This window comes from Panthera pardus, unplaced genomic scaffold (genome assembly GCF_024362965.1).
Source record: "Panthera pardus isolate Hobbes unplaced genomic scaffold, ASM2436296v1 HiC_scaffold_22, whole genome shotgun sequence".
NCBI classification, from domain to species: Eukaryota; Metazoa; Chordata; class Mammalia; order Carnivora; family Felidae; genus Panthera; species Panthera pardus.
In genome coordinates this window covers 68,720,322-68,735,866 of record NW_026526788.1, presented here as the reverse complement: position 1 = coordinate 68,735,866, position 15,545 = coordinate 68,720,322, and the positions used below count along the sequence as shown (strand labels likewise).

The 15,545-nt window shown below is 42.4% G+C and overlaps 1 protein-coding gene across 1 annotated transcript in view; it reads left to right on the top strand.

The window, feature by feature from the left end:
- The window catches only part of LOC109272691 (guanylate cyclase 2G-like), a 56,447-nt gene extending 44,120 nt beyond the window's left edge, over positions 1-12,327 (top strand). The window contains 7 exon segments of the mRNA XM_053910128.1: positions 2,127-2,304; positions 3,901-4,037; positions 4,942-5,135; positions 7,115-7,289; positions 8,701-8,808; positions 10,047-10,138; positions 11,452-12,327. Coding sequence (XP_053766103.1) covers positions 2,127-2,304; positions 3,901-4,037; positions 4,942-5,135; positions 7,115-7,289; positions 8,701-8,808; positions 10,047-10,138; positions 11,452-11,556 — 989 coding nt within the window. The 3' untranslated portion in view covers positions 11,557-12,327.
- Positions 12,328-15,545: the final 3,218 nt, after the last annotated feature.

Genomic DNA, 15,545 nt, shown 5'->3' with positions numbered 1-15,545 from the left:
AGGCTACAGGGGTAAATTGTCATGTTCGTCACATCATGCCAAGGGTACATACAACCAACATGACTATCTGTTGACTATCATGTTGACCAACATGACTGTTGATATTGACCTGGCTGAGGCTTGTCAGGTTTCTCCACCGTAGAACTACCCTTGGTTCCCCTCTTCCTATACTGTCCCCCGAAGAAAGAAGTCACTATGTGAAGTCCACACTTAAGGAGTGGGGTGTTGCACTCTACTACCCTGCGTGGAGACTATCTATGTAAACTATTTGGAATTTTTCTCCACAGGAGGTTTGTCTCTTCTCTCCCACTTATGTATTTATTCAATTATTGGTATTATATTGTATTGTATTATATTATTATGCATATCTATATTATAACATATGTGTCCATTTTATATTATATATTATACTATACCTTTATTTTATCCTCTGAATTGTAATCTAACACTACTTTATTTTACTGCTCCAGTTGTTTCATCTTTGGCCATTCCATTTCAATTGACTTCTGTGTACCTTTGATACAAACCCATTGCTGTGTTTTGATTTGGTTTGTTTAGTACCGCCTTGCTTCCTGGTGGCATGAGAGGCTTCAGCCTCCTCTTGTATTTCCCTGCCTCAGTCCTAGAATCAGCCATGTCTTCAAGGACACTGGTTCTTTTTTATTGGAGGGTGATATTAGAAACCAAGACCTGGGTGCTGACTGTGCTCATTGCAACCGGGGTGTTGTTGCTTCTAGCCCCTCTCAGTGGACAGAGTAAGGAAAAGCATGTGCACACTAGCCTCCGTGTATACACATTCTCATATCTGCGTCTACCCATCTGTATCTATACTAAGCTAAGCATGAGTTCATATTAACATCTCCAACACCATTACCACCACACGGTTCATTTATTCCAGTGTCCCCCCACCCCCCGCCCGCCTCTATCCATAGCCTCCCTTTCCAACAGTGAGATCCTGGCTCCCACCATCTGCCACCCATTTATTTATTTATTTATCCAATCCCAGTATATGTGTCTAGTACTTGCAAAGTTTTTCTTCTGTCCCCAATCTTGCCGTCTACAATACAGCGATTGTGAATGGGTCCTTTTGTTTAGTCTTAATGGTCTTGAGTCATTTCAGAAGTGCCTAAGTCAGCAGGTGATGTCATATAGTTATAATACATCCACTTCAGCGAGGCAATGTCATACCGTTATAATACAGTTAGATTCTTTTGTCACAGTTTGCCTCTATCTTGGAGTTGTCCAACCTCCCAACTGATATTGTTAAAAATTTGTGTTCTTTGGGGTCTACTCTCTGTGCAGTAAAGTTCTATGGGTTTTGGCAAATACACAGTGTCATGTACCCTATAGACAGTCTCATCACCTTAAATAAGTCCCTGGTGACTTACGTGTTCAGCACCTTCTCCTCCCCAAGCTCCTAACGGTATCTCACCTGTTTTCTGTCTCTATAATTTTGCCTTTTCTAGAATGTCATATAAACAGAATCATACAGAGTGTAGCCTTTTCAGACTACCCTTTTATACTTAGTAAAATGCCCTTAAGATTCATCCATGTTGTTACACCCACAGTATTTTTACACAAAAACATGTATACGTTATCCTCAAATTATTATTTCCTCTGAAAAACCTGGTATAGCAGAATATTTAATAAATGTCAGTAGAAGCCAATGCAGAAGTGAAAGAAAACAGGTTTACAAAGTTGGACACTGAGGCAGCACATGATGGTGACATTTATTATTTGTTAAAATAACTTTTATGTGACATTTTATATGGAATGCAAATTGCAAAAGGTGTGCTTTGGGGATTTCCCATCCCAGATGCTTATACACTCCTGAAGTCACATAGAGATATGCTTTACTTCAAGAAAAGTTCCATTGGAAGAAAAACGACTTAATCTAAAAACAGATTCATTAGAAGGTGCTGATATGTTTTACAGTAGGAGTCTTCATTTTCCACGAGGATCTCAAATATTTCTCATAAAATGTTCAGGTTTCTCTGAAATTCCAATCTATTCAATATACTTATACATTCAATTCACAAATTTAAGAGCACATATGTTTAAAGTGAAGTGTACTACATGGCCCAAAGCTCAGACATTTTGCTATTTAAACCCCAAATGAATTTCAGAAATCATCAGCCGTATCAAAGACCCCACGGCCTCAGTTCCACTCCGACCTTCCCTGTCAGAGGAGAAGGGCAATGAAAAGATTGTGGCCATGGCGAGAGCATGTTGGGATGAATCTCTAGAGAAAAGGCCCACTTTCTCTTCCATCAAGAAAACTTTATGAGAATCCAGTTCCAAAGGGTGAGTTAGATGTGTGACGTTTTCTCCCAATCATTTAACCATTCGAATTTTATTTTTTTATAAAATATCTTTAATGTTTATTTTATTTATTTTGAGAGAGAGAGCACAAGCAGGGGAGGAGCAGAGAGGGAGGGAGAGAGAGATAATTCCACACAGGCTCTGCACCGTCAGTGCAGAGCCGGACGTGGGGCTCAGTGTCCCGAACAGCAAGATGGTGACCTGAGCAGAAATCAAGAGTCGGATTCTTAACAGACTGAGCCACCCAGGTGCCCCTAACTATTAGAATTTTAAAACTACATGGCTGTGACTGGTTCAGTGTGGCCCACCCCATTCATTCATTCCTCCACTCATTCAGTTATTTATCCATTCATTCATTTATTCATCATATACCCACTCAATGCCTGTCACATGCAAAGCACCGTGTTCCATGCTGGCTAGAGTTGGGTGATAAATTCTCCCTTTATTTCATTAATGACACAAAAATGTATCAGACATCAGCACATCCATTGTCCTCCTTTGTCCATTCCAGATATCTCTAATCAATCAAGGCTCTCTTTCCCAGGGAATTTTGACATGCCTTCAGAATGTTTTCCAAACCAGCATTCCAAAGGTCATGGCTCATCAGTTGGGGTTGGGCTATAGTATAAGAAACTATTCGCCAACCTTAGAGTAAGTCATCAGCTTGAATTATTCATGCCTCTCAAACAACCTCCTCAACAGTAGCTTGTTTCACATTTGGATAGCTGTGTCATCTTTTGGCACATTGAACATAGGCAGACATAGCCATGATAGAAGTAGCCTGAGTTTATAGAAGGACCCTGGGCTGGGATTCTGGCATCTACTCCTAACTTGGCCAGTCTGCTATGCATTCTTAACACAACAGCCCTGTATTCTGTATTTTCCACATCAAAATTGTTTTGAATGATATGTCTTGGGTCAATCATGACTTTTGCTTAAAAAAATCTGGTCCCCGATGTTAAAGCAAGTCTATTTCCTATGTGAGCCTCAGTTTCCTCATCTGAAAAATGGGGTAGTTAAATGATTTTTCTGAAGACCCTTCTAAAACAAGAGCCTACAGGGTCTAGAAGTGCCCCCTTACATATGTCATCCAAAAGGAAAATAGCTGGTATTATTCAGGGGGGAAAAAAAGACCCATCCTGAAATATACATTTTTGACTGACCATGATGATAATATGGAGCATATTGGGAAATGGGGGAGTGCCAGTGAAGGCCACCATTTGCTGAGTACCTGCTGAGTGCCAGACACAGCTGTGGGCACTGTGTACCCATCACCTCCCTGGATCCTCAGAAAAGCCCTATGAGGTATGCATTATTATCCTCATTTTCCAGATGAAGAAACTGAGGCTTGGAGAAATGAAGGGTGTAGAACAAGATCACAGAGCTGGTAAAGGGCAGTCTCTGTCCCACCCCATGGTTTCACTGCCATTGTCGTTCCACTGCTGTCCATTGGCAGCCCTTAGGTAGGAAACCTTCAGGGTGATACATGTTTTCTTGGAACGTATAGCTGGATGTTGTGCTCTACTGTGACCCTAATGTTCTTGGAAAAAAAGATGTTCATTTTGGGTTCTTTTAAAGCCATGTGAACATCCTAGACAGTATGGTGAGCAAGCTGGAGGTGTCCTTCCACCTGAAGGACGTGGTGGAAGAGAGGATCAACCAGCTGATGGCGGAGAAGAGGAAGGTGGATAGGCTTCTGTCCACAATGCTGCCAAGGTACTCCAAAGCACTGGGGGCCTTGACAAAGGACCCAGAAAGCAATAGCATCACCATCTAAGGGGCCCCATGTACAGAGTACTTTTTTGTTCTTTTCCAAAGAGGAACTCAGGTTCTTCTAAATGAGTCAAGCATTTTGCAGGCAATTTGGTACACCCTGTAAACGGAGATAGAGGCAAAGGCCCTGCCTGAAATCTTGAATTCACAGGAGTAGAGAATGTCTCTTAACAGGGAAGATGGCGGATGCAGCTATGGGAGACAGACCACTAGATGGCGCTTTAGTTTCATGAGTCTGATTAATAGCTAGTTTCTCAGTACTTCAGATTGTGCTCCAAAGGCTTTGCACAGTACAATACGCACCCATGACTTCAGATTCAAAACTTGCTTCATTTTTGGCTCTGCCTGCACCTTTACACTGTCTAAAAACTTGGCAGAAGCGTCGGCTATTAAAACTTCTGCACCGTTCTTGCGTGTCTTGACAAAGAGATGGAGTTAGGGATTTGAAGGTGTTAATGTGAGATTGGTTGATTGAAGCAAACGCATTGACTTGTGGATTGATGGATGCTTCCTTTTGCTTCACATCTGCAAATTGCATTTTTACACTCAAACTCTATAACCAATAGAGAAAAATGGGATGCCCTCCGGGAGAAAAATCCTTACTGCAAAGGCATTTCTGTGACCTGTCCCCCGCCTCCAGTTTATACCCACCAATTAAAATATCTCTTCGGAGAAAAGGCAAGTAGAAAAATGGGTGTCAAAAGAATCCCTTTAGATGATGGATTTTGTTGACCGAAAATCTAATCCACTGACGCAAAAGGACCTATCGGAAAGATTTTGCAGGGGTTTGTAGGAGGCAAGGTGAATAAGAGTCCGCTCAAAACCAATCTCTATTCTTTGGTTTCGGCTTCACTGGAGAACAGCTCATAGCTGGAAGGTCCGTGGCACCAGAACATTCTGAGTCTGTGATAATCTTTTTCTCCGACATTGTTGGATTCACAAAACTGTGCTCTCTCAGCTCCCCCTTGCAAGTGGTAAAGCTGCTTAATGACCTGTACAGCTTATTTGATCACATCATTAAAACATATGATGTGTATAAGGTGAGACATACCCCGGGGCTGTGAGGGAACACGCTCCTTGTCCGCCGACTCTAGGGCGTGAGTAAGGATGGACCCAGCCCTAGATGTGAGCCAGGAGGAAGGCTCTATTTCAGGCTGGCAGTCCATCTCAATTCATGGCAGAAACTCAATATTTTATTCCTGTTTGTTTTCTTGGAAAAGGGCTTGATTAATCACAGATGAATGTGCTTGTCAATAATCCCCAGTTGCTTCTTGTTTCTTTCCATTATTTTATCTGGCTGTTAACACATTTCTAAAGAGGCACTGCCCTTCGACTGGCCAATCCCTCCAGTTCCCTCCAGAATATATTTCCTTCAGATTCAGAGAGGCTCACCTTTCAAGGTTGTTTTTGGACCTTGTGTGAGTCTCACTGCTGTTACCGTGATCCTTAGCAATGCAGGTGAAGACAGACTCCTAAGTTTAGATGATCAGAATTGTGGCTGAAATGAGAACGTCTGCCTAGTGCTACTTGGGGGTATGTATGAATATGGTCACCCAGAGTAAAAACTGATTTTTCAGGGAAGGATAGCAACAACGAATAATTTAGCTTCATTTAAGTGGTGGGGATGATGGTTGCTTCAGGTGCTTTCTGAGTTTTCTGATGGGGCCACATCATGACTGCAGGGTTCCCAAGCTCACATGTGCCTGGGGCAAGTCACAGGTGCACCAGCTCCGATCGTGATTGCAGGGCTTTACCTGTGGCCTGGGGGATGGGGAGATTTGGGGGATAGTGTGGTCATGTCCCCCAGTGACATGCCTTAATAGTTATCCCTAATGTTCCCCCACAGATATTGCCTCTGTTTAAGGGTGAAAGAAAAGGTGTGTGGATAATCTCCAAGAGCAGATCACACATACCTCAAAACCAAAGCTACTCTGCTTAGGAGGGCTTCCTCTGGGATTTCTTCTTGGCATTGTTTTCTGGGTTATGTTTTGCATGAGTTAATACTAAATCAGTTTCGATGTCCAAAGGATGTACCCATGGTGGTGAGAGGTAGCCTAGAAGCAATCTGACTTGTATATGGGTTGATTTTGTGTAATTCTGGGGTGACCGGTAGACAGAGGTGTTTTCACTGCCTGGCTAATGCCTGAAATTCCACCTTTACCACATCATCTTTGGACTCTGCTAAGATGCAAATGTATCTGGAAAGGGCTGTATCTTTAATTTTTTTTTTAACGTTTATTTATTTTTGAGAGACAGAGAGAGACAAAGCAGGAGCGGGGGAGGGGCAGAGAGGGAGACACAGAGTCTGAGGCACGCTCCAGGCTCTGAGCTGTCAGCACTGAGCCCAACGCGGGACTCAAACCCATGAACTGTGAGATCATGACCTGAGCTGAAGTCGGAGGCTTAACTGACTAAGCCACCCAGGCGCCCCAGGGCTGTATCTTTAAAGTTGACACTGGTCATTGGTTCTCTAATGAGAATGAGGAATCTGAAAGCTAATTTTATTAGGATTTATTAGGGGAGAGAAGAGGACAGATCAGGCAGATACATGCATTTATACATAAGTGTATATATTGTGTATAATGTATAGATATGTATAAATGTATTGAAGAGCCATTGTATGGGGTGAAGACATTTCTGGTAGGGTAAGATGAATTCCACTTGATGGATGCATGTGATCCCTCAAGATTTACCCTATTCCCACACTACTGTCTGTTTAACTGGTTTTAAACTTGCGTTGAGGAAATATGGTCACCACCACTATCAAATTTCAGAGGAGAAAACAGTGACTGTGCATAGGAGGGCTCAGGGAAGAAAGGCTTTGTGGAAGAACCAGGACAAGAGCAGAAACGTGAGGAAATGCTGGGACATGGATGGAGTGGAGGTCAGGGAGTATGACTCTCCAAAGTGCGGGGAATCAAAGCAGGGCTCAGTAATGAAGGGCCTTGGTCTCTGACCCCGCCGCTACTCCAGCCTTTTTCTTCGAGAACACAAGGCCACTCTGTTGCGTTATTTTCAGGTTGAAACCATTGGAGATGCATACATGGGTGCTAGCGGACTTCCTATCCGCAATGGAATCCAGCGTGTGGACGAGATTGCCACGATGTCCTTACATTTCCTCAGTGGCACTGTCCACTTCCAGATTGGGCACATGCCTGAGGAGAAGCTCAGGATCAGGAACGGCATCCACACAGGTAGCCAGCCCTGATGGCAGGTGGCCTTGTGGTCCAGGTATGGCAGCAGGTGGTTCTGGATTCAAGTCTGAAGTCTGACGTTTTTAGGACCTGGAAATTGAATGGTAGCATCTTTTGAGGGAAACAAAAGTTCACATTGTCTTTGCACACGTATTTCCAGTTAGCCGGATTACTTGGTAACAGCAAAGATACCCAGAGACTCCAAGGTGTTAAACCAAAAGTTAGGAGGAGACCAAAAAGTAGGACAGTTATGCCAGGCTACTTTCCCCCCCTGCCTCTGCATCAAATGCCCTTTGATCTGGTCTGGTTTTTGTCAAACTCATGGGCAGGTGACCTGTGCAAAAGTGACCAGCACTTGGCTTAATGCTCTTCTGTCTCAATTTCTTAGTTATTAATATAATAATATTATAATATTAATTTTCTCAATTTCTTAATAATTTTTGAATGAGGCGTCCTTTATTTTTATTTTAGACTGGGCCCTGCAAACTATGTAGCTAGCCCTGCTCCTACCTGTCCTCCGGGGCTTGACTAAAATAAAACCTGACCCCTAATCAGCTTTAGTGCCCCAGTTGTTTTGTTTCCATCTCTAGTTTCCATCTCTAATAACACTGTCATTAATTTCTGCCTTAGCTTGGTTGTCATAACAAAATACCACAGACTAAGTGACTTAAACAACAGATATTTATTTTCTCACAGTTCTAGAGGCTGGGAAGTCCAAGATCAGGGTTCCAGCATGGTCAGGGTCTGGTGAGAATCCTCTTCCTATCTTGCCAAAGCCTACCTTCTGATTATGTCTTCATATAGCGGAGAGAGAGAGCCTTGCGGTCTCCTTCTCTTCTCATAAGGGCACTAATCCCACCATGAGGGCCCTACCCTCATAACCTCATCTAAACCTAATTATCTCCCAAAGGCCCTACTTTCTAATACCATCATATTGAGGGTTAGGGCTTCAATATGTGAATGAGGGAGGGGGTTACAAACATTCAGTTAATTATAATGGGGCGCCTGAGTGGCTCAGTCGGTTGAGCGTCCGACTTTGGCTTGGATCTTGATCTCATGGTTCATGGGTTCGAGCCCCACATCAGGCTCTGTGCTGATGGCTCAGAGCCTGGAGCCTACTTCGCATTCTGTCTCTCTCTCTCTGTTCCTCCCCTGCTCACACGTTCTCTCTCTCTCTGACTCTCAAAAATAAGTAAGGATTAAAAAAAAATTTATAATTGATTATGTCGTTTTCCACCAAAAGTCTGTGGGTTCTGTAGGTTGCCTCTTTGCAGACCCTAAGATCTATTGCCAACCTTTGCCTAGGCACTTGAGTATTTGTTGAATTGCCTTTGTTGACTTAATGTGTATCACGGAGTCCAGCACTTGGGAAATGCAGGTTGGCTATGCCCTTCTGTTCTTCTCTTCGTAGGTCCTGTAGTGGCTGGTGTGGTGGGAATCACCATGCCCAGGTACTGTCTGTTCGGAGACACTGTGAACATGGCATCCAGAATGGAAAGCAGCAGTTTGTATGGGTACTGTTTGCAGAACTTTGCAAATACAAGATCACTGTCCCTCTAGTCTCCTATCTTTAACCAGAGGGTGTTTTTAGAAGACCCATTTTCATTTTGTCTACTATTTTCTGTTTGGAGGATAAGATCATCACCTCAGACAACATTGATCACAAACTTTGTAGACAGCGTTTTGCATAGTGCTTGCTATGAGAACACATATGACTTCCTTCCAAGATTTTCAATTCTAAACGGTCAAGGACACATATAATAAGATCATTTAAAGGGAGAGCAGAAGTTGGCAAGCTTTTCCCATACAGGGCCAGACAGTAACTATTTTAGGGTTTATGGGCCATAGTCTCTGTTGCTTAACTACTGTTGTAGTATGAAAGCGGCCATTTATAACATATGAATGATGGGTAAGGCCATATTCCAATAAAACTTTATTTGTAAACACAAGTGGTGGACTGGATTTGGCTGGAGGGTGGTAATTTTCCCATCCCTGATGCAGAATATGGTTTTGGTGGTGCAGAATTGATCCATGGCCAGGAACTCCGGGGGATATCATATTATTTTGCTATTGCTAGACAATATATGCTATTTATGAGCTGTTTATCAGCTAGAAAAAATAATTACTTAGGGACTTAAGTTTCACAATGTTTAGGTTAACATTGTTTTGAACTTGTAAATTTTCCACAATATGTAAAAACATACAAAAATATTTTCTCTTATGATTACTTCATTATTTAAGCTAATCAGCCAAGTCTTAAACACTGGTTTAAACCTCTCCTTGAACTTGTAAGTCAAGATTTTAAGAGTAAATTTTGAAAGTGGGAGCTCCAAATGTAGGCTCCAAGCCTGATTCTGGTTGCAGGGCTGGTTGTGAACAATGTTTTCAGTGAGGTGTCCCAGCTCTGGTACCACCAACTCTGGTATCCTCAGGAACCTGAGGAGCCCAGCGGACCTCCATCCATGGGGAGTACCAGCTTGCATATGGAGTCAGTTCTGCCTACTGTTTCTAAACTGAACCAGTTAAAGCTTGAGCAACACTAACAATGTCTGACCAATGTCTGCAATGTTTGGGGATGTCCCACTGCAAGAGTCCCAGACTTCAGAGAGGTTGTCTGTGATTTGCTTTCCTAAGAGGTACTAGCAGCCTAAGAGTGTGAGCAATGCAGCATTCCCTCTCCACAGCAGCCCTGCCCCCTGACCCCCAGATGGAAGCCACAACCAAGGTAATAACTAGGCAATAACTGGTTTATGGCAGCTCTCCGGATTCATGTCTCTCAGAGCACTGCATCCAGCCTGCTGGCATTGGGAAGGTACGATTTGCAAAAGAGAGGCACCATCCCAGTCAAGGTAAGACCAACCTAGTGCACCCTGCCTGCCCCATTTGTGTCGCTGATGGAGATGTTGAGAAAGTTGATGGGATGAGTGTGTCTCTGCATTATGGTGTGTGGAGACTGCCAAGGTCTATGTGGAGGCTCTTGTGACCGCCAGGTCTTTTTCCCTCAGAGAAGACTGTATGCTTCCCTCAAATGGTCAAACATGGAATCTAAGACAGAAAACACCTTAGCTCCTACCTAGACCAACCCCCTAGGGGATGCCTCCTTTCTCTTGACCACAAATGGTCTCCTGGCTTCTGCTTGAATACACCAATCTATTCTTTCACAAAGCAACAGCAAGGACGAGCTCAGAAATTATCATGCCCACATTGCCTCCTATGTCCCTTCTGATTCGAAAGGGCCCAGATAGAGAAGACAGAGGCCCATTGGTTTGGGGGCACCAGGACCTCCTCTCAATTCATTTAAATACCTTTTCCCTTCCCCTCTGCCTTCTCCTCTGTCCGGTCTGTCTGAAATACACCATAATGCATTCTCAACTTTCCCTATAACACCGGCCTTTGGTAGGGTGGGAAACGGATGCTCCTCTTGAGATGTTCTGAAGAACATCTTGGAGATGTTCCTGGTGGAAGTGGTGGGTGGTTACTATGATGTTAGGTGTTTGGGTGGGTATGGGGGTTCCTGGGAAGAAGTGAAAGGGAAGAGGGTGGCAGCAACTCCCCAGTTTGCTGAGCCTGAACCTCACACGCTGTACTTGATCAATAGACTTCAGGTAAGAGGCAGATTTTTCTAGAAGGCGGCAGTATAGACCTCCCTTTGAGTCGTGTCCTACTATTCACTGGTTGTCTGATTTGTGGGCTTGATTTTATTGCCAGTCAAATGTGAATGGTGACAAAGTTATCCTCAAAGGGGAGAGGCAGGGGTTAAATGTGGACACGTATATGAGATGCTTCACCTGGTGCTCTGCTGATCATAAGAGCTCAACAGATTTTATTGTTATTTTTATTATTATTTTTTTTTAATTTTATTATTGTTTTTAAAAGATATTCAGGGAAATTGCTGGGAGATTCAGCCTTGACTGGCCCTCACCTCCTAGAGCATTGCTGACTATCCCTTTAGGCTTATCGGCAAAGCCCAAGGAAATCAAGGTTTCATCTATAAAGAGGCCTTTCCTTCACTGAGGCAGCTCCTGTCTACATGCAGTTTTGGCTAAGAACAACATTTTCAGTAAACAAGCAAGGGACACCAAGTTGTCTGCCCAGAGCCCACACTTCACAGGCAGCCTTTCCACCTGAGTGATTCACCAGCACTCTCTTCTGCCTCCCACAGGGCAAAGGAGAACAAACAACTTTCTGGTTGAAAGGCAAGGAAGGCTTTACTATTCCACTCCCTCAATTTATGGAAGAGGAAGCTAAAGTCCCAGAGATCTTCTGAGCTATTTTCTTTAAAGATGTTTATGGGGTCCCATGAAAGTCTGAGGACCATTCTGTGAGATGCATTGAATATCCCATTCAGGAGGTGTAGATCTGGGGGAGCCAGTAGGGGGAGCCGTCTAGCTGGCCTCCCCTTCCTGCCCTAGAGTTCTGTGGCCTAGACCAAATGAGGAGTTCGAAGAGCTGGATATAGTGAACTCATTTTCTGGGGGACCAGGGCTGGGCTGTTGCTTCCAGACCTGCCAGTGAACTTGTCCTGGCTGCCAGATATTTCCGGCCTATTAGCTTGTGAATTTGCAGTGAACCCGATTTCATTCGGAGAGAGAGGAAAGCTAGAACAAAACCTGGGGCTGTTGGCCCCACCCTGTGCTGCCTTCCTTTGCAAGGGGCTGATCTCTCACCTTTAGTTATCAGAAGGCATCTCAGGAATGTTTTGGTGGGGGGGGATAAAGCTCTAGCTAAGGTGCGAACAACCACTGAAATCCAACAGGATCAGGCCATTCCAGGTACACCAGATCTTGGCAGTCAGTCCCTGGAAGGCCTGGTCCTGAGCTCTGATTTTCCGTGAGCACAGCAGCTTTCAAATGGAAATGTCCCATTCTCAATTTATTGCTTAATTTCTTTCCTATCCAAAGCAAAGGAGCAAAGAGATAGGCTTTTCTTCCAATCAAGGCTTGAGTTTTAAGTGGAATTTTTCATTCACTTATGAATTGCTATTTTTTTTTCAATCTCTGATAGACGAAGATGAACCCATCCATTCTGCGATAAACATTTTCCCCTTTACATAAAGAACAGGATTTCATCATGCCTGTCAAGTGGTTTCTTGTAGTAGACTTACTGAACCACTAATGAACTTACAGTCCTTTTTTTTTTTTTCTTTTGATCCCTTGCAACTCCTCACATCCAGTTTTTCTTCCTTGTGGCTGCTCTTAAATATGGGAGAGTGCTTCAGATGATATATTGGGTTTGAGACCTTTTCCTGGTGAATTTCTCATGACTGAACAAGTGAGAATCAATGAGACTGGGAATGTTGTCTTTTGTACGTGACCTGTGAGCTGCCTTTGTAGGGATATTTTTGAGCTCTGTACAGGAAAATAAGCTACTTTTTGGTGAGTTTAGAGCCATTAATAACACACTTTACAAAAAGTTTGGTGGAATTCTTGCCTTTTTTAGGAAGAGAGACACTAAATAGGGGCCAAGGGAAATGCTTTACAAACAGTCCCATCTTCATGGAACTACTCTGTGCTTCCATTGGCAGGACTTTGCTTCTGCCCAGAGATAGGCGACTGAGCTCTAGGACCTTCACAGACTCCATTCTCTCTAACATGATCCCATTTTTTATTGTGGTGAGCTCTGCTCCTCTCTCTAGGCCTTTCATCCAAGATTGAAAGTATTAGTCAAAAGAAGGCATTTATCTGAAAGTGACAGGGGAGCTTCCCTTGCTACCTCAGCATAGCGACAATGGACCAACATTTGTCTTCTCATCCTTCAGGACTTCTTCCCTTATTTGGGAGCAGGGCTTCTGGATTCCAAACTCTTTGTTCTACCATGGAAGGGAATAGAACAACCTCTGCTATGAGGTCTTTCAGAGAAATAGCCCATTCCCCATCCATCCATCCATCTATCCATCTATCCATCAATATGACATTTCATTTATTCAAAGAGCATTTATATAGCACTTACTCTCTGCCAGGTACCATATGGTGGCCGGGGTGGGGTGAGGGGGTGGAGGGGAGATGAGGATATGACACTTTCCTTGATCTTTAACTCTCAGTTTAGTTGAAGAGAGGTGACACAAGTTTTAGTACTGTTATATTAAGGACTAACACAGGTATATACCAAAGTATAGGGAACTAAGAAGTCCAGTGTTGTTGCATTTAAAAAGCATTAGAAAATGATACACAGATGTAGGGGTAGGGTGGGACATAAGGATTGTCTAATATTATCCCAGCTTTGTATTTGTATGTAGTGTGTGTGTTTGTTCCCTTCCAGCTCTAGTCCACGTGCTGACACAAGTAATGTTTATACAATAAAGACTTTGCTACTTCTGCCTTTTTCATGGAACATTATAAACATTTAGCATCTACGCTCATACAAACACATAATACATATATCTACACATGTGCATCCACATACATTCACATGTGCACACACATGTACATGTATACACACATGAATGTCTGTCTAAATCTGTCTCTTTTGGTTGATCAATAGGTAAAGATTCATGTGTGTATATTCAGTATATATGTGTATATATATATATATACATGTCTGTCTATTTTTTCTTTATATTACTCAAGCTTTGAGAGAGAAGGAGAGTCTTTAAGGATCATAAGCAGGAATTTGATAAGATTAATTTCCTAAAATCTACATCCAATGTTTTTTCTATGTCAACCAAGGATACCTAAGGGAAAATATACTCTTTATTTGTTCTATAAATATATCTTATGTTTGACACTCACAAGAATTTATAACAGATTGAGTGTTTTCTCTTAATTCCTTGATAGAGAAGTTAGAAGACACGAAGGACTTGAGTTAACCTGAGATTGAAACATTTTTGGTTGTTGGTGATTGACGTTAGGGCATTAGAGACGTGGAGAGCATACAGATGGCTTTGCCTCCTTGCCTCAGAAACTGAATGCTGGAAGTTTTGGAAAGTAAATACAGGGTAGAATGATGGAAAGTCGGTGGTATGTATGTGAGTCTAATAAGTTCTAGTTGTAGGAACCTCTGGGAGGGTCGAGGAGTTGGCTATCAATATGACATATTAACACTGTAAGCTGTAGCCATAGTTTAATTATTTTAAGGCATTTTATTTATTCCATAGCACCAGGTGGAAATACAAGATCATTAAACAATATGATAAAATAAAGCAAAACTAATACAGCATTGTTTTACTCTGACAGCCAAAGATATATGATAATGTCTCTATGCTATTTAAGAGTTTTTGACTAGAACCAATAAAATATGTCTTTTGTCCTTCCTGACTATAAAAATTCTGAGTTTACAGGAAGAAGAGATCCCACACTAGTTGGAACTCCAGCTTTGAGACCAGTTTAAGCTTCCTTGAGTCACTTGAATCTAGTCTGTTGCTAAATAAACACGTACTCCCTGTGATCAGAAATTTGGGAACTAGCTGAATTTCTCAGTTTCTTAACACAGTTGTAAAAGCCCCAACAAACTACAGATCTCAAAACTTCTCAAATACATTAAACATGGAGATACAAACTGATGTGTTTTCAAATTATAAGGCCACTAATTAAGTCTGTACAAGACAAAGGAAGAAAAAGTAGAGCTCTGGCTTTTTCTAGCACATTCTAGCTTCTAAGGATTTGCCAGTTCTCTATGAGGATTGGTTCATTTACTTTTCTTATCGTGTTGACCATGTGCATCATTAAAATCAATGTCTTCTGGATCACTGGGGTGGCAGTATTATCAGGGTGCAGCACCACGTGATTCCACGGGCTGTTTTTGCATGTGTGTTTCTGACTTTTGTGTGTGTGTGTGTGTGTGTGTGTGTGGGTTCCATTCTAATGATCAGAAGTTAATGAGACAAAGACAGATACCTGCTTCACTGTTAAAGTAAAGGCTAAATGAAGTCAGTCCATTTGGTACTGATGATTTCTTAAATCAAGTAGAAAACAAATAGTGAGAGCATCGAGCATCACAAGGTATACGGTAGGATTGGGAACTCCAGAGACCTTGTCACGGATGTCACTCCAGAGTCATGTTGCCAGCAGCAGGTTTCATTTAGGCAGTGCCACAGTAGGAGGTTAAATTTATGTTGATGTGAGTATTATTCTTTTTGTAGCTTGATTCCTTTTTCATCTGTAATTTTCTTTTGATTTTAGAAATCAATCCAATATAAAAATGAGTCAGTTAATACCTCTATAATGTTTATACATATTGAAGAAACACTATAATAAAAACAAATTAGGTTAGCACTGGGGGCCTCTCAGGAATTATTTTCTTTTATAATACTCAGGTTTA